Genomic DNA, 23,920 nt, shown 5'->3' on the forward strand with positions numbered 1-23,920 from the left:
AATGAAAAGGCCACCTACTGAATAGGAGAAGGTATTTGCAAACAATATATCTGATAAAGGGTTAACATCCAAAATATACAAAGAACTCATACAACTCAACATCAAAAAGCCAAACAACCCGATTAAAAATAGGCAGAGCACCTGAGTAGACATTTTTCCAAAGAAGATATACAGACGGCCAGACACATGAAAAGATGCTGAACATCACTAATCATAAGGGAAATGCAAAACAAAACAATGAGATATAACCTCACGCCTATCAGAATGGCTGACAACAAATAAAAAGTGTTGGCAAGGATGTGGAAAAAAAGGGGACCCTTGTGCCCTGCTGGGGGGAATGTAAATTGGTGCAGCCACTATGGAAAACAGTATGGAGGTTGCTCAAAAAGTTAAAAACTACCATACAATCTAACAATTCCACTTCTGGATATCTTTCTGAAGTAAACAAAAACACTAATTAGATACACAATATAAAAGATACGTGCACCCCTATGTTAATGGCCGCATTATTTACAATAGCCAAGATATGAAAGCAAACTAAGTGTCCACTAATAGATGAATGGATAAGATGTAGTGTGTGTGTGCGTGTGCGTGTGTGCGTGTGTGCGTATATATACACACACACATACATGCATGCATGCACGCACACGCACACACACACACACATACATACACTGGAGTATTACTGAGCCGTAAGCATGAACAAAATCCTGCCATCTGCAACGACATGGACGGGCCTAGAAGGTATTATGCTGACTGAAAGAAGTCAGACGGACGCCGCATGAGCTCACCGGCAAGCGGGAACATGACCAAACGCAGACTCACAGACACAGAGGACGGACAGGTGGTTGCAGGGGCTGAGCGACACAGGTGAGGGAGCTTAAGAGGCATACAAACTTCCAGTTATAGAATAAATAGCTCTCTGAACATGTTTTAATGTATTCTTCTGGTAATTTCTAATCACACAGATTTTTTTCGTTAATACATTCTCCCTGTGAATTTCCAACACGGATAGTGCTCCAAGTCCACCTGACCTCCTCTTCATTTCAGTTCTCTTCTCAGAAGCACCCTTATTGTTTTTAAACCTATGCATTGATATAAATACACAGGTACATAAAATAAATACAGTGTATTATGTTTTAAACACACATGGCTCTGGAGCTTGTCGTTTTCCCAGGATGCGTGTTTAACACCTTTCCTCGACACTATATACAAAGTGGCAGCAAGTCTAGAAATAGAAATGTTATCGTATCATGTACTGTGACGTGATGTTAACAAGCCACGTAGTTGTCTATGTTTCCGGACGTGGCATTCATACTGTGAAGCTCCATTCCATTGCTGTCCATCGTTTCACAGTATTCCACAGTATGTTTACTTAACCATCCTCATTGGCTGACACAGAAATGACTTCTCTTCTCTCTCGCTTTTCGCCATCACAATATTAGACATCCTTGTACATCTCTCTCTTTGGGATAAACACTTAGAAGTAGAATTGGTGGGTCAAAGGTATATGGGGCATTATTTGTATTTACATGTATACACAAAACCACCTTCTGAGAAGTCTGGACCAGCATACATCTCCCCCGGTGGACAGTGCCCATAACAGCAGGCTGCCAATGTCACAGCCGTGCTGCCCCGCCCAGCTCTTCCCAAGCACAGCGTGAGCACGCGTGCGGTGCCCTCCTAGGGCCACCTGACAGAGCGCAGGAGGAACAAGGGGGAAAGTGCAGACAAAAGGTGAGGAGCACACCTCCTTCCTTCCGGTAGCCCATCCTGCGCTTCCGAGCACGGCACCACTACTTCTGACCCGTTGGCAAGGTTTCCTGGCGCTGGCTGTAAGGCCCGCACAGCCTAGACCAGCTCTGGGCACCGGCTGTCGTGTGTGACCAACTGCAGCCACGATGGTACTGGAGGCATCCTGAGAAGAGGGACCTTGCCTTATACTGGAACCCCTCCCACAGAAGCCACTGAGAACGGTGATCGAGACTAAGGGCACACCGGGCCGGGACTCACGACTCATCAGAACGTCCGTAGATGGCATTTTCCTCTCAGTCTTGAATGAAGCCTCAGGGTTGAATTTATTAAATATCTACCATGTGCCCTGCACAAGGTTTTGGGAACTCAGAATTAAGGCACTGCTTTAACAGAGGCTGCAGTGTGGAAGCAGACGGGGTGTAGAGGACTGTCTGGACAGGGTCAGTGGCAGGGGACAGTCTGCGGCCGGAGCTGCCTGCTCTTCCGCCTCCCCTTCCCCTCCGGGTCCCCTCTTCCAGCTCTGCCCCGATACTGTCAATCACTGCTCTGACTCTCCCCTCCCAACGAGGGACAGGAACCATGTCTACCTTGTCCCCCACCGTACGCCCGCCGGCACAGTGCCTATCACACAGCGGAGGTTTCATAAATGTCGGCCGGTTGGTAGTGTGGCTGCCGAGAGGGACTGAGCCAAGGTTTTAGCACGTGGGTTTTGCCAGCACAAAAACCTTACTTCCAACATTTTTCTAAGCTATTATGAATGATTATAACTTTGAGATTGGACCTTAGGCCAAAGTCCATCAGAATAGTCAAATGAAGAACCCTGAAGGTTCACACGTTTAACTACGCAGCAACTCTCAGGCTGGCTCAAAACCCAGGGGAGCAGCACGGCATGCCAGTCTGCGGGCTGGCCTTGCCACAAAATGCACCTCAACACCCTTAAATATTTAAGGGCTGGGTTTTTTTCTTTAGATGATGTTCAGCTTGGTGTTGGCTAACCTTGGTTTTTTTTCTAGAAATATGAAAATTTAGTTAAAGTGGGATGAAGTCTTTTCCCACGAAGGTGTCCGCTTACCTCATTATGGCCTATGCTTCTCGCTCTGTTTCTCTCTCTCAATTCCTTTGCCTACCTATGCTATTTTACTTTCTTGGAAAGGTTTAAATATAGTATCAAATTAGCCTGGCACCTCAGGTAACTTGAAGATAACTTACTCTTCTGGCTGCCTTTCATGGCGCCCCCCTTTTAATATACATACCCTTGCAGATTTTGTAACAACCAAATAAAATTCTAGCAATAAATTGAAAAAAAAGATTACAGCCCATCTTTGCTACTTTCTGTTTCACGAGGCAATTTCTAAACACTGGGTATCTTTAGAACCTTACAGTCATAACTAAACAGGACTGTGGGAACACAGTCAGGTGAAAACATCGCATTTTAGTCACCATCAGCCTTTTTCTGTTGCCAGAAGACAAAGCCTTAGTCATGCCTATTGCACACTGTGGTTGATGGCATAATAAGAGCCCACTGCCACCATGCCAATCAAAAGCCCAGAAAATGTGCTTTTTCATGCCTTCATTCCAGCTCTAAGAGTATATCCAAATCACAGATCCTCACAGGATTTTGTCCCAAGGAAACTCAAAATCAAACAAGCCCATTCATTGAGCGTCTCAGAGCATATAAGGCATATTAAAAGATCTCAGAAGACCTTTAGTAAATAAAGCTGTTTAAACCAGTTGTGCCCAAAGTTCTGGTTCACAAACACATTTTTTAGTAAGCACATAGTTAAAGGACCCCATTTTACTGTCAAGTATTGTTTCTTTGGAGACATGTCTTTTGGGGATAAATACTCAGAAGTAGAATCAGTGGGTCAAAGGGTATATACTATTTTTATTTTAACATATACACCAAGCCACCTTCTAAAAAGTCTGGACCAATGTATATTGGCCACACTGAGTGAATCCAACTGTTTAGTTTTACAAATAAGGGAAATGACTCCCCAAACATTCTTTCTCATACCAAGACTGTGATCAGGAAAAAATTTACAGCAAAGAGCACTCTATAGGGCACCAGCACAAACTGGGCAACCAATCTGACTTATTATCAAACTGCAACTCAGAATTCTGTTTCTGACCATGACAAAGTAAGCAGACTTCTCCTCCTGCCCTAAAAAAACTAAAGAAACTAGAGAAAACCTGAGAGCTGTTTTTGACAGTGGAAAACAGGCAGCTTAGGACTGTGACTACCGAGGGAAGGAAAACAAACATTCACTCTGCTGGGAACAATTTCCAAGTCACAAAATGGAGAAGGAGCATAAGAGAGCAACAGTCTTGTTGTGCTGCAGAGATGGGGGCAGAAGAGGTAGGAATTTGTAGGGGAGGGTACCAGAGAAGATAGCAAAAGCCAGACTCCCTCAACGTAACATACATAATGTTCAATGAACAAAAAATTCACTATGCATGTGAATAAGCAAGGAAAGGTGACATGTGATCTAAGGGAAAACCTGCCAATAGAAACAGACCCTGAAATGACCCATCTGTTGTAATTAGCAGACACGGGCTGCTATCATAAATATGCTATTACTATAAATGCATTCAAAGTCATCAAGAAAAAAGATGGCAGCTATGAATGAACAGATGAGAAATCTCAGCAGAAATGTAAACTATGAAAAAGAACCAAATGCCAATTCTAGAAAAAGTACACTATATAAATGAAAAAATTTTTGGATGGTTACCACAGAATATTGGATATTACCAAAAAAAGGTGTGTGTCTGGGGCGGGGGAGATAAAGTGATCTTAAAGAGAGATCAGTAACGATTACCCAAACTGAGGAAAGAGGGAGGACAATTTTTTTTTTTTAAATCACAATCACAAGACAGTATCAAATGGTCTAACATACACATAACTGCAATCCTGGAAGTAGAGGAGGGAATGGGACAGGAAAAAAATGTAAAGAAATGACTGCCAGCATTTCACCCAAATAACATGACAGACATAAACATTAAGGATTCCAAGAAGGAAAAATACAAAGAAAACTCCACCTAGGCATATCAGAGGCAAACTGGTGAAAAGCAAATTAACTAGAAAGTAATTGAAAGAAAAAAGACAGATATGGGAGAACTACAAACAACAACAACAAACAGGTTTCATCAGAAACAATGAGGATTAAAAGACGACGTAATAACATCTTTAAGTTGCTAGGGAAAAAACTGTCAATTTAAAATTCTACATCCAGCAAAAATATTTCAAAAATGAGGAGAAAATAAACATATTTGCAGATTTTAAAAAATGGTGGGAGAATTCATCACTGGCAGGTTTGTACAATGAGAAAGGATAAAAGATATTCTTCAGGCTGAGGGGGAAATGATGCAAGTATAAACACAGATCAACAGAAAGAAATAAAGAGAACTAGATACGGTTAATATGTGGGTAAATAGACTATTTTCTTTTCTTAATTTCTTTAAAATAACAGCACTGTACCATGGGGTTTATAACATACATAGGAGTAAAACACATGCCAACAGTAGCAAAAGGAATTATACTAAAACTATAATTGTTCAAAAAAAAAAATTGACAAGTGTTTTTGTAACCTTCAGGAAGTCAAAGGTTTCTTAGAACACACAATATAATAACCACTTTCAGGGACTTCCCTGGTGGCGGAGTGGTTAAGAATCCGCCTGCCAATGCAGGGGACACAGGTTCGAGCCCTGGTCCGGGAAGATCACACATGCCGTGGAACAACTAAGCCTGCGCACCACAACTACTGAGCCTGCGCTCTGGAGCCCGTGAGCCATAACTGCTGAAGCCCACGTGCCACAACTACCCAAAGCCCGCGTGCCTACAGCCTGTGCTCCGCAACAAGAGAAGCCACCGCAATGAGAAGCCCGCGCACAGCGAGGAAGAGTAGCCCCCGCTCGCCGCAACTAGAGAACGTCCGTGCGCAGCAACGAAGACCCAATGCAGCCAAAAATAAATAAATAAGCAAACAAACAAATTTAAAAGAAGAAAGTCAAACAACTCATTGGAAAAAAAAAAAAGGAAATAATGCATGAAAAGGTGCTCAACTCATTGGTTACCAAGAAATGAAATTAAACCACAATAAGAAACCATTACACGCTCACCGAAACAGCAAAAATCAACAAGACGAACCATATCAAGTGCTGACAAGGGTGTGGAGCAGCGGGAAGTCTCGCTGCCAACGGGAGCGCGAGGCGGTACTAGCGCGAGGCGGTACGAGCGCGCCGGGAAACCACTCGGCAGAGTCTCCTACGGCTGAACCTACACTACCCTCTGATCCAGCTACTGCACTCCCAGGTATTTATCTAAGAGAAATGAAAACGTGTGTTCACAAAAGACTTGAACAAGCAGTTCACAGCAGCTTCATTCGTAACAGCAAAGCCCAGAGCGCCTAAGCACCTAATGAGAGAATGAGTAAATGAACCATGAAATAACTGCATCGTAACACATTCCTCTGCAACAAAAATGAGAAGCTATTAACACACACAGTGGTACAGGTCAACCTCAAAAACATGCTGAGAGAAGCAGGATGAAGGGGCAGCTCTCAGCTCTCATGGACCCGTGGGCCGTGCGAGTCCATCTACACAGGCAGGAAACGAGCCTCCAGGGACGGATCCCAGCACTGGTGGTGGGGGGCGGGGGTACGAGGCAACTTTCAGGGGTGATGGGCGTGGCTAAACATTCGTCAAAACTCACTGAGCAGCACACTTACAATGCGTATTTCTTTGTATCTCAATACAAGAACACTTAAAAAAAAATGCAACGGAAGCTTTCTGGGGAGAAAAGGTCAGAAGGATCTGCTGAGAATCGGAGAGGGCTGATTCGTTTTAAAATAAAGGACAAAACAGAATACCTGTTAACTCTTCTTGGGCATTTCTCTGGCTTGATATCCAATTCATAATGATAGATGTCAATTTTTGGAATGTCCATTTCAAAGAAGTTGGCCTGTAACTTGATCGTTCTCCCGGAGGTCCCGAAGTCGGGTCTGGGTGGAGGCTTGAAGGCATACCCTTGGACGGGTGGCGGTGGCGGTGGAGGAGGGGCAAGCACTGGAAACGGCAAAGAGAACCCTGTTACCCAGGGCCCACGCTGAGAGGAGGCTGGCGCCTGCCCCCGGCACACTGCCCTCCCCACCCCGCTGGACCCCGCCATCCCAGGCCCGCCGGCACTGCCACCCCCTCCTTCCCCCCCCCCCCGAAACTGATGCCCCACCCCGCCCGGGCCACCTCATCGCAGAGCGCCCCAGTGCCAGGCTCAAGGCCCCCCAGAGCGCACCCCTCCTCGGCCACTCGGCCGCGACACTGCACCTCGCCCTCCTTGCTCAAAGGTTTCCCTCCCCGGTCCCCTCCTCGCTCACCGACCCTCTTCACTTCTTCTGACAGCCTCACAGTTCCAGCCCTGCACCCGCAGTTCAAAGTCCTTCCCCCAGGCCTGCGCCTCCACCGGTGAGGCTGTGGTCTACTCCACTGTCAAGACCCTTCGCACACATTCTTCACGGCCAGTTGCTCAACAGTGCTCATCGTTTTACCCGCTTTTCTCTCTAACTCCTCTTTTCCTATCCATCTCTCTCTGCCTCAGCTCGGGTTCCCATTTCATCCTAGTGGGGGCTCGGCTTCCAGGCCCCTCACCCACTTTCCACACATTCTGATCTCACCCTGGCCAGATACCTTCGTGGCCCCCCAGCACGTGGCCCCGACATTTAGGCACTCACGTCTCGGCCTTATCTTCTGCAGCTCTAAGAACCCTCCCCACCAAGAACCAGCCTCACACTTCAGAGCCCTGCACATGCCAGCTCCTGCCCAAGAATCCCGAAGAATCCGTTCACTCCTGTAGCCCTCGCGTGTCCAGCTCACTTCATTGGCATTTCCAGGACGAGTCTGCCGCACCGTGCTGTCATCACACTTGGCTCTCTGCCTGGCTGGCTGGACCACGAGCAGCCTGAGGATCAAGGTCTAAGCGAGCACCTGACGCACACGAGCCCAGAAACACTGGATCCAGCCTTGGGAAAGCCCAAGCTCGGACAGGCAAAGGAAGGTTGCCAAAGTCGCTCACAAAGTGTCCTCTGCCGCGGACCACCGAAGTCACGCAGGAAGGTGTGTGCAACATCAAGAGTCAAGAACGTGGGCTTCCCTGGTGGCGCAGTGGCTGAAAGTCCGCCTGCCGATGCAGGGGACACGGGTTTGTGCCCCAGTCCGGGAGGATTCCACGTGCCGCGGAGCAGCTGGGCCGGTGAGCCATGGCCGCTGAGCCTGTGCGTCCGGAGCCTGTGCTCCGCAATGGGAGGGGCCACAGCAGCGAGAAGCCCGCGTAGCCTCCCAACACCAACACTCACACACAGACCTTGACACTGTGCCCCCGAGTACCACTTCCTACACCACAGTCCCTCTTCCAGGGACTTCCGACAGCTGTGCTTGCGTCAACATGGTACTCAACTACCCCTGCCATCTCTCTCCTGGAAGCCAAGACTCAACACCCCCTTCTCTGCAACAGACCAACCTTTCCACAAAGGAGTCTCAGCAGTAAAGCCAATTCGTTACTTAAAAGTGCTTTATAATATACCTCTTTGGTTACCATGCTTGCCACGTACACTTCTGTTCTCTTTCTCTGCATGTGAGAGATTAAAGATGGGGCAGTGTGAATTGTTAGCAAATGAGACAAAGCCAAAGGGGTAAGACTCATATGGAATTAAAGGGACCCAGACCGTCATGACAGTGTCCCTCCTCCATGACTCTTAAATCCATTAACTTCATCTAGGAGTGCTTCCCCCCCACCCCCGACAGTTAAAAAAAACAAAAACAAAACAAAACAGAAAAACACTTTGTCCCAACTCGAATTTTCAGTAATTCCATTAATAAAATTCAAAGTCGCTTTAGGAAAAGAACCAACGAAAAAAATTTCCGATTAACAGTATACCTTTAATTTCCACTCAAATATCTTTGTTTCAAAAAAGTTCTCATTTTAAAAAAAATTCCATGCACTGCAATCCCTACTGACATTCACTGGAAACAAAAGTACTCTACAAAAAATAATAGCAGCTGTTCTTACTGTATTTCTGACATAGTAAAACTCAGGGAGTCTTTGAATTACTTGTTTTATACTTTGGTTTCTTTCTATGAGAAAACAAACATGCTCTAAAGGTTATTAATCTCATTGAGCTAAACCATCTGGAGACCTTTGGGTCTCTCTCCACTAAGCTACTATGACTTCATAGATGACATATTCACAGCCTTTCACAACAGTCCATCCCTTCAACAAGCACGCCTGGGTGCCCCTTACGTGCTGGGTAGCGTGCCAGAGACCAGAGATACAAAAATAAACAGAGTTCTCAAGCAGCTCACACATCACCTCCCAGGAGAGTGTCTGAGTGCAGGACACCCAGTGGATTACCGTGTTTACTTCTCCAGAGTCAGCTGGTCACACGGCGTCCTCGCACTGAGGGTCCTGACCACGCCAAGGAGGGGACACCACTTGCTCCCTGGGGACAGATGCAGACTCTGCACTCAGCACTGAGTGCCCACTGACACGAGGTCCCTGTTCTCTCAGGTGGACTCCCACCCGGCAAGAAGAGTCAAGGTTAAACCTTCGTGTCCCAGGAAACGTCCAGCCACAGAGCCACAGAAATCTGGCCCAGGAACCGGAGCGCGAGCCACACTGAAGGGAGCCCCAGCTTACAAAGCGCTTTCACAGTTTTCTTTCTTGCCGTTGATTTACAATATCATGTAAGCTTCACGTGTACAGCACAGTGATTCAGTTTTATACATACATATATACATTATACACACACACATATTTATACACATGTATGTTCTTTTTCAGAATCTTTTCCCTTATAGGTTATTATATAATACTGAGTATAGTTCCCTGTGCTATACAGTAGGTCCCTTCTGGTTCACGTTTCCTAATTGCGCCTCACAGCTACGGAGCAAAGGGGTCGCCTGCGAACTGTGAAGCTGTCCAAGGCCCAGAGAGTAGTAACACAGCTGGCGCGCCCACGCATCCCACCCCCCAGGCTGCCCCCGCCCCCGCCCGCCAGCTGTCAGTCCCCAGCCTTACCTACCTCTCAGCAAGGCAGGGTCAGGCCTGGGGCCCACCTCTCAGGCTGAGCCTACGCCTCCTATACCCCCAACACCCACCACTTGGACACAATAAGCCGCGGGAAAGAAGGAGAACAGTTCACCAGTTTGCGTCACTAACCTGTATTAATAAAAGCAATGGGGAAAATGCAATGGTAAATTATTTATAAAATATATAATTTCATAAGATATTTCTTCCTTGCTTCTAGATTTTAATAATGAAAATACCGACAGTTCGTGGGGAGCGTATGGAATATAGAGTCACAAGTTAAAGCCCTCTAAGCAGAGGGAACAGGGTGAGGACCTGGGTGGCTTTTTTTCTCTTTTAATATAGAGTTGCTGACTGATTGATTTAGGCTGCGTTGGGTCTTCGTTGCTGCGCGTGGGCTTTCTCTAGTTGCGGCAAGCGGGCTTCTCATTGCAGTGGCTTCTCTTGTTGCAGAGCACGGGCTCTAGGCATGCGGGCTTCAGTAGTTGTGGCGCATGGGTTCCAGAGCGCAGGCTCGGTAGTTGTGGCGCACGGGCTTAGTTGCTCCGTGGCATGTGGGATCTTCCCGGACCAGGGCTTGAACCCGTGTCCCCTGCATTGGCAGGCGGATTCTTAACCACTGCGCCACCAGGGAAGCCCAGGACCTGTGTTTCATACCTTTGGGAAGGAAACTCTCCCACCGAGGGTCATGAAAACTGCGCCAGGCCTCAGTCCTGAGACACCTTGGATCTGTTTCTCTGACGCGTAGGGAGTCCCAAGTGTAAACTGCCGAAACAAGCAGGAAGATCCACAAACAAAGCTCCGGAGAGGAAGCAGTGGAGCAGTGGAAGCGCAGAGCTCCACCCGTGCTGGGGAAGGGACGCGGGACAGGAGGGGAGAGGGAGGAGCTGTCAGCTCTTGGCCCCGAGGCTAAAAGGAGGGACGAACGGGCAAAGGCGCGCGCGTGCCCGCGCATGTGACACAGGGGAACCGAAAATCCAGCCCACATCACCTAGAGTTGAGCTCTCCAGGGGCTCCCCTCACACGGCCCGCGGCCCCTCGCACTGCAGCAGGAATGGGGGCTGCCACGCACAGGTGCACCGGACGGGCAGGGAGTCGGAGGGAAAGGGTGAGGAGGGGACGTGGGGAGAGCCCAGAGCACAAGCTCCCTGCTCGGCCTTCTTACCCTGGGCTCCCAGGAGCGGGTGCCACCAACACCTACAAGCAAATGGAAGCCCGAGGCCCAGCCCAAGACGAGGCAGCGTCTGGGGAGGAGTTCACGGAGCTGGCGTTAAGCCAACTGGCTGTGGCGCCGGCCGCCTGCTCAGCGGGGACCCAGCCCCAAGTGCCTACCCACCTTCAGGTGCCACCTCATCTCCCCCGCTCCTGCCATGCTGGCAGGCCGAGCGAGCGCCCCCCAGCTTCCGAGCCCTCTCACATCTCCTCCCCTCTTCACGGAGAAATTCAGGTCTGACCTTCCTGTGAGAACGGCCGGCAGCCCCACCGCCTCGCTGCTCCCAACCCCAGGCAGCCCGCACAGCACATTTCCCATCCAGCGACTCATCCAACAGTTTTGTTTGGAATGGATTTCCCGCGGTTAGGCTTGCCTCTGCACGGGGCAAAACCTTTGGGATCGGGAAGGCAAACGCTTCTTTCTCATCCAGCAACACTGGCTGTCACGGCGGGCAAGGACTCGTCCACAGCAACTACCAGCACAGCCCCAGCGCTTCAGTGACTCGGCCACCAGCCCCCGTTCCTGACCAGAGTGCTGCGGGCAGGAGTCCCCGAGCCTGAGAACCCAGCACAGCGTCAGGGACAAAGCAGGCACGAGGGTTTGCCGAGTTGCTGCCGAGGTGTGTTTAAAATTTCCATCGTTAGAGCCACAGCTCAATCAGTGAAAGGGAAACATGTAGTGAATGAGTAATCGACTTCCTGTATGAGTAACCGGCTCATAGAAACCAGAAAGCTTTCAAGAGATTCCACGGGAGGCGAGGCTGTCATTGCACTGGGCGTCCTGCAGAAACCCACGCCCAAGGTCTGGACTGTCGCTGGCCTGTCAGAGGAAGAGGAAGGTCCCAGAGCAGGGCTGTGGGACACCTGCCCTCACCATCTCTTGGCAGCCCCTCGCCAGCGCTGCTCGCCCGTCCCAGCGCCCCCCCCCCCCCCCACCGAGCAAGGGATGGAGACACACGGACGCAAACCCACACACTCACCCCTCCTCTCTCCCACCCGGAACTGGGGACGCAGGTCACACACCCGAGGAGCCAAGGAGATCCCCTGAGACCGCTGCCTACATGCACCAGCACGGGCAGGGCCCCAAGACACGAGGCGACCTCACGGCAGCTAAGACCCCCTCCAAGAGAAGGAAGTTTGGCCTCCTTCCGAATGTGCCAGGTACCCAAGAGCTCGCGGCGGGGCCATTCTTCACCGACTAGATCATGGGGCCCTCCCTAAAGCAGCACCTGTGGGTAACTTCCACTCAAGGAAGCCGTCTTGTTTCCTTACCCATGATGGTGGACGCGGGCGACTGGGTGAATCTTTCCTACACTGCAGTCTTCTCTCTGATTATCACCCTTATTACAGAAGATGTAGAAAAATACAAAGAAAATTTAAATCATCTGTTACGCCAGAAGTTGACTAACAGGCAAAGCTGGGACTCAGACACAGGTCCTGTTGTCATCAGAGCATGTGAGGTTTGCCACCAAAGCGGAGCTGCCTCAAGTCCTTCTGAGAGAGTAGACAAGGTTTAAATCAAACAAGGGACTTCCCTGGTGGTCCAGTGGTTAAGAATCCACTTTCCAATGAAGGGGACGCAGGTTCAATCCCTGGTTGGGGAACTAAGGTCCCACATGCCACGGAGCAGCTAAGCCCATGCGCTCTAGGGCCCACTCCCCTCAACTAGAGAGCCCACACGCTGCAACTACTGAGCCCATGCACCACAGCTAGAGAGAAGCCCGCGCACTGCGACAAAGAGCCTGCGCGCCACAACCAGGACCCCACGCAGCCAAATAAATAAATAAATATATATTTTAAAATACACTTGGGGGACTTCCCTCGTGGTGCAGTGGTTAAGAACCCACCTGCCAATGCAGCAGACACGGGTTCCAGCCCTGGTCCGGGAAGATCCCCACATGCCGCAGAGCAACTAAGCCCGTGCGCCACAACTACTGAGCCCGCGTGCCACAACTACTGAGCCTGTGCACTCTGGAGCCCGTGCGCCACAACTAGAGAGAAGCCCGTGCGCCGCAACTAGAGAAGCTGCGCGCTACAACGAAAGATCCCACGTGCCGCAACTAAGACCCGACGCAGCCAAATAAATAAATATTTAAAAACAAACAAAATTAATAAGAGAGATGCACTAACAGTGCATAATAATCTAGCCTCACCAAGTTCATTCAATTAGCATTTCAGAGCATAATCATAGCTGCCACTTACTGAGGTCTGTGTACCAGACAAGCAGAAAACACAGGGCTGTCTTGTCACGTGGCAGCGGTCACAGACGCCACAATGTACGTTTAAAACCTGAAGCTACTTCAAAATCATGATGTTCATTAGACCTGCTGCTGGACCTTGTTATTAAAGGTGGTAAAGGACCCATTTGTTACTCTGTCACCCTTTTGGTTTGGTATTTTGATAACTATTTCAATACAACCAGTTTTCTTTGTCATCCTATGTATTTTGTTCTTTGCTTTAAAAAACATTATTCTGGAAAGGGATCCATCCACAAGCGTCACCAGACTGACAAAGAGGCTCATGACTGCACACTTTTGGGAACCACTGCTCTAGGGGCACAGGGTGGCCTCATCTCTAAGCAGAGAGGAGAGTGTTTCGGCTGCTGATAACGTCACAAAACCTCCGTGGTCTCTGTGGCGGTGTGGAGGGTGGGCAGGTCTGACGTCCCTCCACCAGGAACAGCCCTGCAGACAGCACCACGCCCTGCAGGCCCACAGGGGCTCTGTCTCCATGGCTGCCCTGAGATCACCCATCCCTGACGTGATGTGAGCTCACGATTTACCGGCTGCCATGACAACAGGCTCTCCAGGCTTCTTCTGCTCATCACACGGGCCCGCCTACCACGCTGCTGAGTTGGGAATCAGAAATCAGACATCCTGATAAGGCCTGACAGCAGTGCCCCAGGGCCCACGGCTCTACCCGCGCTGGGCACCTAGGGCCATGGGAGCGGATCCTGGGAAGAAGCAAGGCAAAAACTCCCTGATGACCAGTGTGGAAATCAAGCGTCCCAGGGTGAGCAAGGGGACAAGCATAGTTGTTCAGAGAAGCTCTTCATTCCAAATGCTGTTTTCTAAGTACTTAGGCACATGGAACTGAACTTTCAGAAAACTGCAAACCACATTAGGTCAGGCACCCGGATCTGGAATCCGCTTGGCCTCCGCCCCTGCCCCTTCACTCCAGCTTTCACGGCGCATCTGCTGTTACAAGCACAAACGCAAAGGTCTGGGTGCCAGCTTATACCATCAGGCCGAGAACAGCATTCCTGACCACAGTCGACTTGAAATAAATCACAGAACCTGAAGGCTGGAGTCACCTTGGACAATCTTGGAGACCCAGAGGAGACAGCAACTCACCCCCACCTGCTCTAAGCCATCAACTGTGAGCCGGATCTGGGCAGGTCTGGGGGCCTGGTCTCGGGGAGGCCCAGGAAGCAGCACAAAGGTACCAAGCAGCAAGCACCAGGACTGCCCAGAAGGGGCCCAGGGCTGCCGGCCACGGCCCGGCCCGGCCCCGCCCCTTCCACCACATCTTACTACCCAGAGCTGCCGCCCCCCCCCCCCCCCGCCCCGGCCCCGCCCCGGCCCCGGCCCCGCCCCGGCCCCGCCCCTTCCATCACATCGCACTATGAGTTATCTGACGTTCAAAAACAAAAAGATCTGCGTGACTGTTCGCTCCTGGGTGACTGAAATGTTCCTTAAGAAAAGTCCAAATGACGTTCCTGTCTGCACTCACTGGCTGTTCCGTGCTGCTTGAACTTGGGCCACAGCCTTGCTGGGAGGCTGGAGGGTGGGGCACTCCTCCAGGAAGTGAGCCCAGCACACCAGCACCCACGTCTCAGTGGGGCTGGGATCAAAGATTTGCCACCCAGATACCAGGAGGCCATTGTAAAGCTCTTTCCAGAATCTCAAAGTAAGCGTTAGTATTCAAAGCCATGCATCCCCTATTCTCCTTTTAGAATTCTGTTTTCATTATATTGGGTATCACAGCCAGAAACTATGAAGGCAAAAGAAAGTGATAAAAACAGCTCAGGGCTGTCCAGCCCTTCCACGCCACGCCTGGGGCCAAGCCGGTGTGGACATCAGCTCCCTGATGCTTCGCTGTGTGGAGGATGGGTGGCGTGTCAGGCTCCCCGGGCCAGGCCTGGGGCTGTGTGTCTCCTCATAGGCTAGAAGAGCTCATCAGGCACAGACCAGAAAGCAGGTGCCGACAGACCAGCACTCTCCCGCTGAAACCAGGACACACGGTTACCACGGACCAAATCCACCTGCTGCCTACACAGGCAGGGCTCGCTTGTGGCCACCGAAACTGACTGAACTGCATTAAACAATCCCAGCAGCCTCTTTGCTGAAGTGAGTGGAAGCAGTGTCAGGACGAAGCACTAAGAATGCAGACAGGCACGCCTGCTGTCAGCTGGAGATCAAGTCAAACATGACCGCAGCGTTAGACCCAGGCGACCGACAGCCAACTGTGAGCAGGGAAACAAACCAAACCCAGTTGAGTTCCCGGAGAAAGGGACCGTCTGACCAGACACAAGGACCCAGGAACGCTCGCCCACACGCACGTCCGGCCCGAGTGCCCTGCCAGGTGGAGCTGGGATGGAACCCAGGCCGAGACACAGACGCCTCCGCCTGGCCCGGGCCTCGCTCCTGCTGCCCCGCGAGCTCAGAGTCACCTCGGGGCAGGGAGGACCCAGGCCCGGTCACTGCAGGAGGACTTGCTCTCAGCAGCGTCTGGTGCCACCAGCGTTCCGATGGGATAGTCAACGTCAGCCCAGAGCGCAGGGGCTCTGGGGACACCCCACAGCAGAGGCTGACCATCAAGCCCGCTGACGCCCCCAGGCCTGCAGGTCCCAGCCCGGGCGTGAGCCCCCATCCCCCAAGCCCACAGCAGCCCAGAGGACTTTCTTCCTCCTCGTGCCCTCGGGCAGGCTTGCACAGCAACTCCTCTAGATGAAGAGGAAGGGCGGGCTGGGCGGAGCCCGGCGACACAGTGGCAGCCTCCCCAGACCGGGGAGGGGATAGGGACAGGCCCTGCAAGGAAGGCAGCCAGCCGTGGTCTGCAGACCTGTTCTCTGTAAATGTGTCACCCTCGCGCGGGCCACCGTTCCTGTAAGCCTTTCACGTCTTCCGCTCTCGGTGGAAATTCCCACCTGGTTCTTGGTAACATGCAAAGAGAGGGCCCCGAAGGCGGCCTGAACAGGGAGCTGTGACCCCAGGGGCAGATGCGCCCAGGTGAGAGCCGGCCCCAAAGGCCCCAAAACCCTGAAGATATTCAGCCTTCTCCCAGGGAGCATGCAGCTTGCACGGGAAGAGGCCACAAGCCAGACGGACCACTGAGGATTCATTACAAGACAAGCACCCAGCTACCCTCGTATCAGTGACTAATATTAGTCTCTATTTTTGTTGCAAATTCAAAGAACTTTGTCTACGATGGGGTTTTTTTGGTTGTTTTTTTTTAAAATAAATTTACTTATTTATTTATTTATTTTTGGCTGCGTTGGGTCTTCGTTGCTACGCGCGTGCTTTTTCTAGTTGCGGCGAGCGGGGGCTGCTCTTCGTTGCGGTGCGCGGGCTTCTCATTGCGGTGGCTTCTTTTGTTGCGGGGCATGGGTGCGGAGCACGGGCTTTAGGCACGCGGGCTTCAGTAATTGTGGCACGTGGGCTCAGTAGTTGTGGCGCACAGGCTTAGTTGCTCCACGGCATGTGGGATCTTCCCAGACCAGGGCTTGAACCCGTGTCCCCTGCATTGGCAGGTGGGTTCCTAGCTGCTGCGCCACCAGGGAAGTCCTACAATGGGTTTTTAAGTGGGCTTTTGTGGTTAACCTGAAACTCCCATCAGCATTAAAAACACAATCTTCTTTGAGGAACAGTCCCCAAAGCCACCCCTGTGATGTGTGAAAAGAAAACTTTTTTTGCTTGCGGTACGTGGGCCTCTCACTGCTGTGGCCTCTCCCATTGCGGAGCACAGGCTCCGGACGTGCAGGCTCAGCGGCCATGGCTCACGGGCCAGCCGCTCCACGGCATGTGGGATCTTCCCGGACTGGGGCACGAACCTGTGTCCCCTGCAACGGCAGGCGCACTCTCAACCACTGCGCCACCAGGGAAGCCCCAGAAAACTTTTTTTCTCATAGAAAATGTTTTAATGAACTTTCCCTCTTAAGTTAAAAATGCCCCCTCTGATTCACCATCTGTCTTTACTCAACGATATCAGAAATACTATAATTAACACGAGGAAGGATTAAAGAAATACTTGTAAAATACAAATTACCTCCTACAGAAATGTCCCCCAAATGGCTGATATGACATTATTGTGGACTAGGGGTTCTTTGAAGCATTTGTCAGAAAGTTTGGAAGCGCTTTACAAAAAAGCCCCGTGAAAACAGGAAAGCTATCATACGTGCATTTCTCCCACACATTTCTCTGCAGCACTTACTAGTTCTGATTTTACAGTTATCTTGTGACTTTCTGATTAGTAACTGCCTTTCCCACCAACATAAGCATCACCAGGGCAGAGGTTAGGTCTGGTTTGGTGCAACTGTTTAATGAATGACTGAACAAACGAGTGCACAGATGAAAAAAGAATAGCTCAGTGTCACACCCACTGTCGGGAGAAATGCCTTTACTGATTTATAACTCAATGCCAAGTGTTTTGTGGCAAAAACATGAGGCATTCACGCGAGGACTACCATTCCGCCTTTGGTGAGCAGCCTTGCCCCCTTCCAACTCAAGAGGTCGGCACTGACCAAGCACCTGCTACGCTCCGGGCACGAGATTTCAGGTGCCTCCTCGTCGTTCTCACGTCCACCCTCTCGGACACTGTCTTCACTCCACAGGTGAGGAACCAGGGCGGCAGAGAGGGCACCATGCCCGCCAACCGCAGTGCCGACGCCAAAGCAATCCCCGCTGAGCCCTCCGCCAAAGCAATCCCTCGACTCCTCCAGCCTCCCTTACGGAAGAGTTCACATGACATCTCTCATACTTCAGGAAAGTCTTTTTCTCCAAAGAACCCAGATCCTTTTCATCACCCCAAACATTCAGGAATCTAACCTATCATCCCTCTAAAGCAGCTGGGAAAGTTCAGAAAACCCAATTTAGTGCCCTTTTACATTAACTACTTCATCCTAGGTACCTGGAACACCTCTCAGTACCTACAGAAAATGGGTGATTTCTCTTTGTAATACGTATATTATTATTCTGAGCTCCCATAATAATTCAGGAAGTAACAGCCACCACTAGTGCACCAGGCACGTACACTGTGTATCACGTGTATCATCTCGTCTAGTCCTCACCCTGGGTAAGGCAAACAGGATCCCGCTTTACAGACGGAAAACCAAGGTGACCAGAAGGTGAGTGACAGGCAAAGCCGGGACTCGGACACAGGTCTTGCTGCCCTCACGGCACGAGAGCTTTGCTAGCAAGCCGAACTGCACAGCGCTCAGTGCCCTCCCCGAGATCCGCATGGCCAGCCCCACGCCGAGCACCTCCACACACCGGCTCCGACTCCATTCACTGGGCATCACCTGAGTACCCTCGACTCCCCTGTTCTCGGGGTGCCCACCTTCAGAAGGGGGCGGGCAGAAACATCAGAGAGAGGCCGGAAGCAGGCCGCTATGACAGGTCAGGGTGGGCGAAGGTGGCATGTCCATGAGTGGGACAGGAGGACAAGAACAGCTTTCTGAATATTAAAAAATTAAGGAGAGCTTCCTTACATTTTATTAAAAATAAATTCCAGGGCTTCCCTGGTGGCGCAGTGGTTAAGAACCTGCCTGCCAACACAGGGGACACGGGTTCGAGCCCTGGTCCAGGAAGATCCCACATGCCGCGGAGCAATTGAGCCCGCGCACCACAACTACTGAGCCTGCGCTCTAGAGCCCGCGAGCCACAACTACTGAAGCCCGCACACCTAGAGCCCGCGCTCCACAGCAAGAGAAGCCACCGCAACGAGAAGCCCATGCACCACAACCAAGAGTAACCTCAGCTCACCGCAACTAGAGAAAGCCCACGCGCAGCAACAGAGACCCAGCGCAGCCAGAAATAAATAAACAAATACATTTATTAAAAAAAAATTCCAAATGGATACAAACCGTAAATAAACATTTTTAAGTGAAACAAAAACATCCAAAGAAATATATTAAAATTGAATAACTTTTATAATTATGGGGTGGGAGCCAAAAGTAGAGGCCGTAAGAGGCGAGCCTGAGTACATGAGATCTTTTAAGACTTCTCTAAGCACTGGATAAACTCAGAAAATTTTGACGTAATAAACTCACAAACCTAAAAATATAAACCTGGATACAGAGTTTAAATTTCTGAGGATTAAAAACTCCAACTGGAAAATGGGCAACATCTATGAATGGAGAGTGTGCGTAGGAGACCCCAGTAGCCAACAAACGTAGACGATACATCCAGCCTTTACACAAAGAAATCCCCACCCCCCCCAAAAAAACCGTAAGTAATTTTTTGCCCATCTGGTATTTATAAGAGCTTGGGGGAAAATATCACTCTTATCCAAACTAGGTGGTTTTGAAGGTATGTTTCAGAAATCTTTTAAAATCATGTTCCTTTTGATCTAGTAACTCAACGTCTAGGTGTTTATCCTAAAATACCCAGGTACCTATACCTAAGGGCATTTATCGTAGTATATCATAATAAAAGACTGACAATGACAAAAACGTCCATCAGTGGAGAGCTGGTTAAATAAACCATTACAGTAATTTCCTGACACAACACATCTACAATTGTTACATGAAAGATGTCCAAGTGGGAGAAAGTTCCAAAACAGCGTTTGATGCAATCACATTTGTCCTCTATTTACACACGTGCGCGTACACACGCACACACACGCTTGGTGTATGAATGGGAGAACTCAAGGAAGGATTAGAAAAATATTAACAGTGAATATTCCCAAATGGTCATGCTATGACTGGTCCTCTTTCCGCCTCTGTATTTTTCAAGTGGGCATATGATAGCTAGTATTGGAAAAATAATAATACGGCCGATTTGTTAAAAACCTACAAGATATAGGCATAGTCATTACCCCCATTTAATAGATAACCACACTGATTTTAAAACTTGCCTAATTCAGGATTTGTGGCAGGCCTGTTAAGACTTCCGTCTGCATTTTACAGATGAACAGAGTGAGATGAGAAGGTCAAGCCCCTCGCCCATGGCAGGCAGCAGGCACCCAGCTCCACCTCCTGGAAGACAGGGCAGCCTCCGCCTCCCTCTGCAGCCAGGAGGGCTGGAAGGACCCTAGGTGCCGGGCAGTGCCTGGGGACCCGCCAAAGGGCACCCCACTGCCAGGGCAGGGTGTAAACCTAGGTGTCCTCGCCCCAAGCTCACCACGCGCTTCTGCACTGTTGCCTGCACACGTGTTATATGAAACACAAGATTAAAGCCACAGTTTGGGTTTTACAGCCCAGATAAGGGGAACCCATACTGGAACTGCACACGAGAAAAAAAGCAGCTCAGATGCTGTTTCTGCCCATTTCGGAATGTGGCCCTCGGCACACGGGGCGGGCCTGCTCCCACCCAGAGCTCTGACTCAGGCTGGGGTCCCCCTTCTCCCTCCACACACACCGAATCATCTTCTGAGGTGGCAAGAAACCACCGCCTTGTACGTGCAAGCACTAGGGGAGCCCGACGCCGGAGGGCCCACTCTGGGGGAGCGAGTCTGCACTGATGCTGGGCGAGGTCCCCGCGAGAAGCCCACGACTCACTGGGGCAGTGACGCCAAGCGGCAGGGGGCCACCCGTGGACATATGGACGGCATTTCTTTCTTTTTTTTTTAATGGAAAAGAAAACCCAATACAGAGGGCGCGCCTCACCTATTCAGGGCAGGTACTACTCCGTTAACTACTTGAGCGCCATCTGCACACACGCAGGTGAGCAGCAGAGGAGCGGGGCTGGCGGCCTTGCCCCACCCCCACCCCCCCACAACGGCTTTTCAGGCGGTATAGGCTTGGCCGCTAACGGGCTTCCGAGCCAGGGCCTTCTCCCTGGGAACTACCTGCTGACTTCAAGCCGTAAGTTGAATTTCGGTAATGGACTAAGGGTAAATTAGCATCCACGTAGCTCCAGCTAATGCAAACCCGCTAAAACCTGACCTATCAGTATTACCTGTGAGGCCTGATGAATTTTTAGAGAAAGAGAATCAGGAAGAAGAAAAACGACATCAAGAATGAGAAACAACCATTTTAGTTCTGTCCCACAGGGCTGCTGAGGGAAGTCTTAGCCTTTTGCCTGCCTTGAAAAGAGTAAATGTCTATTTCTACCAGCTGGGCTGCTGCTGACACGCTGACACACACACACACACACACACACCCCGTGTCACTCAGAATCAAGGTGCCATGTCATCTGCCCGTCTGGGGAACTGACAGGTGACCCTGGAGGCCCAGGCTGCAGGGCGTCCGTCCACCACTGAGTGAATTATTCTACGTGGTCCAGCACAAGATGACGAGGGGAGGAAGAAGGAACAAGATGGGGCAGCACGGACCGCCCCAGGTGTCCACAACGCAGCTCAGCCCCCAATGCGGCAACACCAGCGGGAGAGGGACGAATTCCAGGCTTTCCACATCTGACCCTTATGGGAACAGAGCGCCCGTCCCTGCCTGAAGGATGACTTCGGGGGGTGATGGCCAGATGTTTTGAAGCCACTGCACGAAAAGAACTATCTTGGACCAAGCAAGGCAGCAGGACTCAACCATTCAGAAGTGTGGGTTGGTCCCCAGAGGTGTGACATTCCAAAGCAGCTCCTTCTAATCAACTGCTGAAATCTTCACGGGAGTGACTTTACATTTCCTCCTGTTGAACCTACTATCTTAAAATCATTTTACCCAAGACGAGGCTCAGCCCTTCCTCATTCCCCGCCTCAGCTCCGCTTCCCTTGCTCTGAGCGTTCCTCACCCTCTCTGTGAGCTGTTCCTCACTTCCTCCCTGAAAACAGGAAATCCTGCAGACAGACCTCCTGGACCCACGAGCCCGCCTTACTGAACGTCTCCCCACGGCTCTGCTGTTGCTGTTTGCTCAACTAGAGGAATGCGATAATAACCCAACACTTTCCCCAACTGACCTCTCCGCTTGTGATGTTTCTACCGCACTGTGTATGCGCCCACTGCCAGGGTCCATTCTACCTTGTGCTTTGGCAGTTCGCAGGCCAAGATATCTGTCTTCCCACAACCCTGAGGCTGACTCGTGTCACCACCCCAGCACGTTGTTGGGCCTGGCAGGTCGTCAATGCTGGGTGAGCGCTCACTGAGACTGGACCGTAGTTCAGCATCTGTAACGATGCCCGTAATCCCACTGGCAAGCCTGTATCTGAACAAGTGCACTGCATTCATTTGCCCAACCAGTGCTAAGAATTCTGTAAAGTGGTCTATCACTGGCTCCATTTCGTAGACAGAGTGGGCTGAAATTAACGATTAGGGTCCCGCAGTTAGAAGGCAGGTGTGCTGGGCCTCGAAGCAAAAGCCTGCAGGATTCTGAGCTCCACATCTTCAGTGACAGTGCAGCCCCCAAAGCCGGCCAGGAGCAAAGGGGACGCAGCTGTGCAGCCAGCGGGGGGCGCTGCGTCTGCCCAGGGCTCTGGAGGTCCATGACCCGAGACACTTCACACACACATAAAAGAGGCCCTAGAGCTTCTAGCCATTTTGAAGCCATTTCTTTAAACTAGGTGGCATGTATACAGACGTTCTTTATATGGCTTGTAAGTTTTTACTTGTTTGAAAACAAGATCCTCTCATGATTTAGAAAATAAAAACAAAACAGACAAGAGCCCCTTCCAACTTAGCATAAGGGACTTCCTGGACCTGATAAAGATCATCTAATAAAAACCTCCTGAAAACATCACTCACACAGCAAAGCATTTCTTCTGAGGACAGAACCAAACAGCGAGGCTTGGAATCACCACTTGAACAGATCTGAGCGAGGGCGGTAACAAAAGAAAAAGAAAATATGCAACGTGACTGGAAATGAAGACACAAAACTGCCACGCACAGACGACATGACCACCTACATAAAGTTAAGGCGGAATCCACACATGCTGTCAGAACTAAAAAGAACTCGACAGGCTTGCTGAAAACAAGATTCCAGATATCCATTGCATCCCCGTATGTGAGCGACTACTAATTAGGAAAGTTAGGTCACAAAGACGCCACTTACAAACAACAACATCAAACTGTAAGGTACGAAAGAGGCGCGGGTATAAAACGGACTTGAAAGACAGCTCGGCGAAGCAGCACTGCCCTCGGCAAGAGCCTCCGCCAGGGGCCTCGGGGTAAGTACCGCTCCACTCAGAGCCCTGCGGCACACGCCACAGCCGCCTTAAGATCCCAGAAGCATGCGCTCGCTCAGAGGAAAAGGAAACCAGATTCTGGGTGGCTGGCTCACGTTCGAACACAGGTGCCCTGTGTAACCCTCTACGAATAATTCTGCTGAGCACGACAAGGTTATTCCCAGGAATACCTTCCAGGGCCTGGACCACTGGCACCTCACACTTTTCCAGAACACTCACGACACCTCTGCAAGGCAGGGGTTATCACCACTGTGCAGAAGAGGCCGAGACTGACAGGTGCGGTGACCTGCCCGAGGTCACACAGCCGGCAGCACAGGCGGGCCCTGGACTCCTCCAGCCAACCCGGCTGAGTGGGGACCGGGTAGGGGGCTTCTGGAAGGGTGAGGAGTTACTAGCTGCTACAACGTGGGCTGATGTGTAGCTGAGCACATGGGGTCAGTGGTTCCCACACGCTGTCACTGAGGAGTTCTTGGCATTTGATGGCCACCTCCAACAACACAGCCAACTGTTGCCATGCTGCTTGAGTTTCAAGTTTTTTGGAAGGACAACACATCAGTGGTTTTAAAACTGCCCAAATCCTTCAACATT

General features: G+C 50.6%; 1 protein-coding gene across 8 annotated transcripts in view; it reads right to left on the reverse strand.

The window, feature by feature from the left end:
- The window catches only part of AGO2 (argonaute RISC catalytic component 2), a 108,030-nt gene that overhangs the window by 51,235 nt on the left and 32,875 nt on the right, over positions 1 to 23,920 (reverse strand). For 2 of the 8 annotated variants that reach the window (XM_049700882.1, XM_049700883.1), the window contains exon 2: positions 6,621 to 6,816. In XM_049700882.1, coding sequence (XP_049556839.1) covers positions 6,621 to 6,816 — 196 coding nt within the window. Of the gene's footprint in view, positions 1 to 6,620; positions 6,817 to 8,326; positions 9,751 to 23,920 lie in introns of those variants that run through there. The other 6 variants (XM_049700884.1, XM_049700881.1, XM_033419737.2 and 3 more) reach the window with 6 other exon arrangements.

This window comes from Orcinus orca, chromosome 17, assembly GCF_937001465.1.
Source record: "Orcinus orca chromosome 17, mOrcOrc1.1, whole genome shotgun sequence".
Lineage (NCBI taxonomy): Eukaryota > Metazoa > Chordata > Mammalia > Artiodactyla > Delphinidae > Orcinus > Orcinus orca.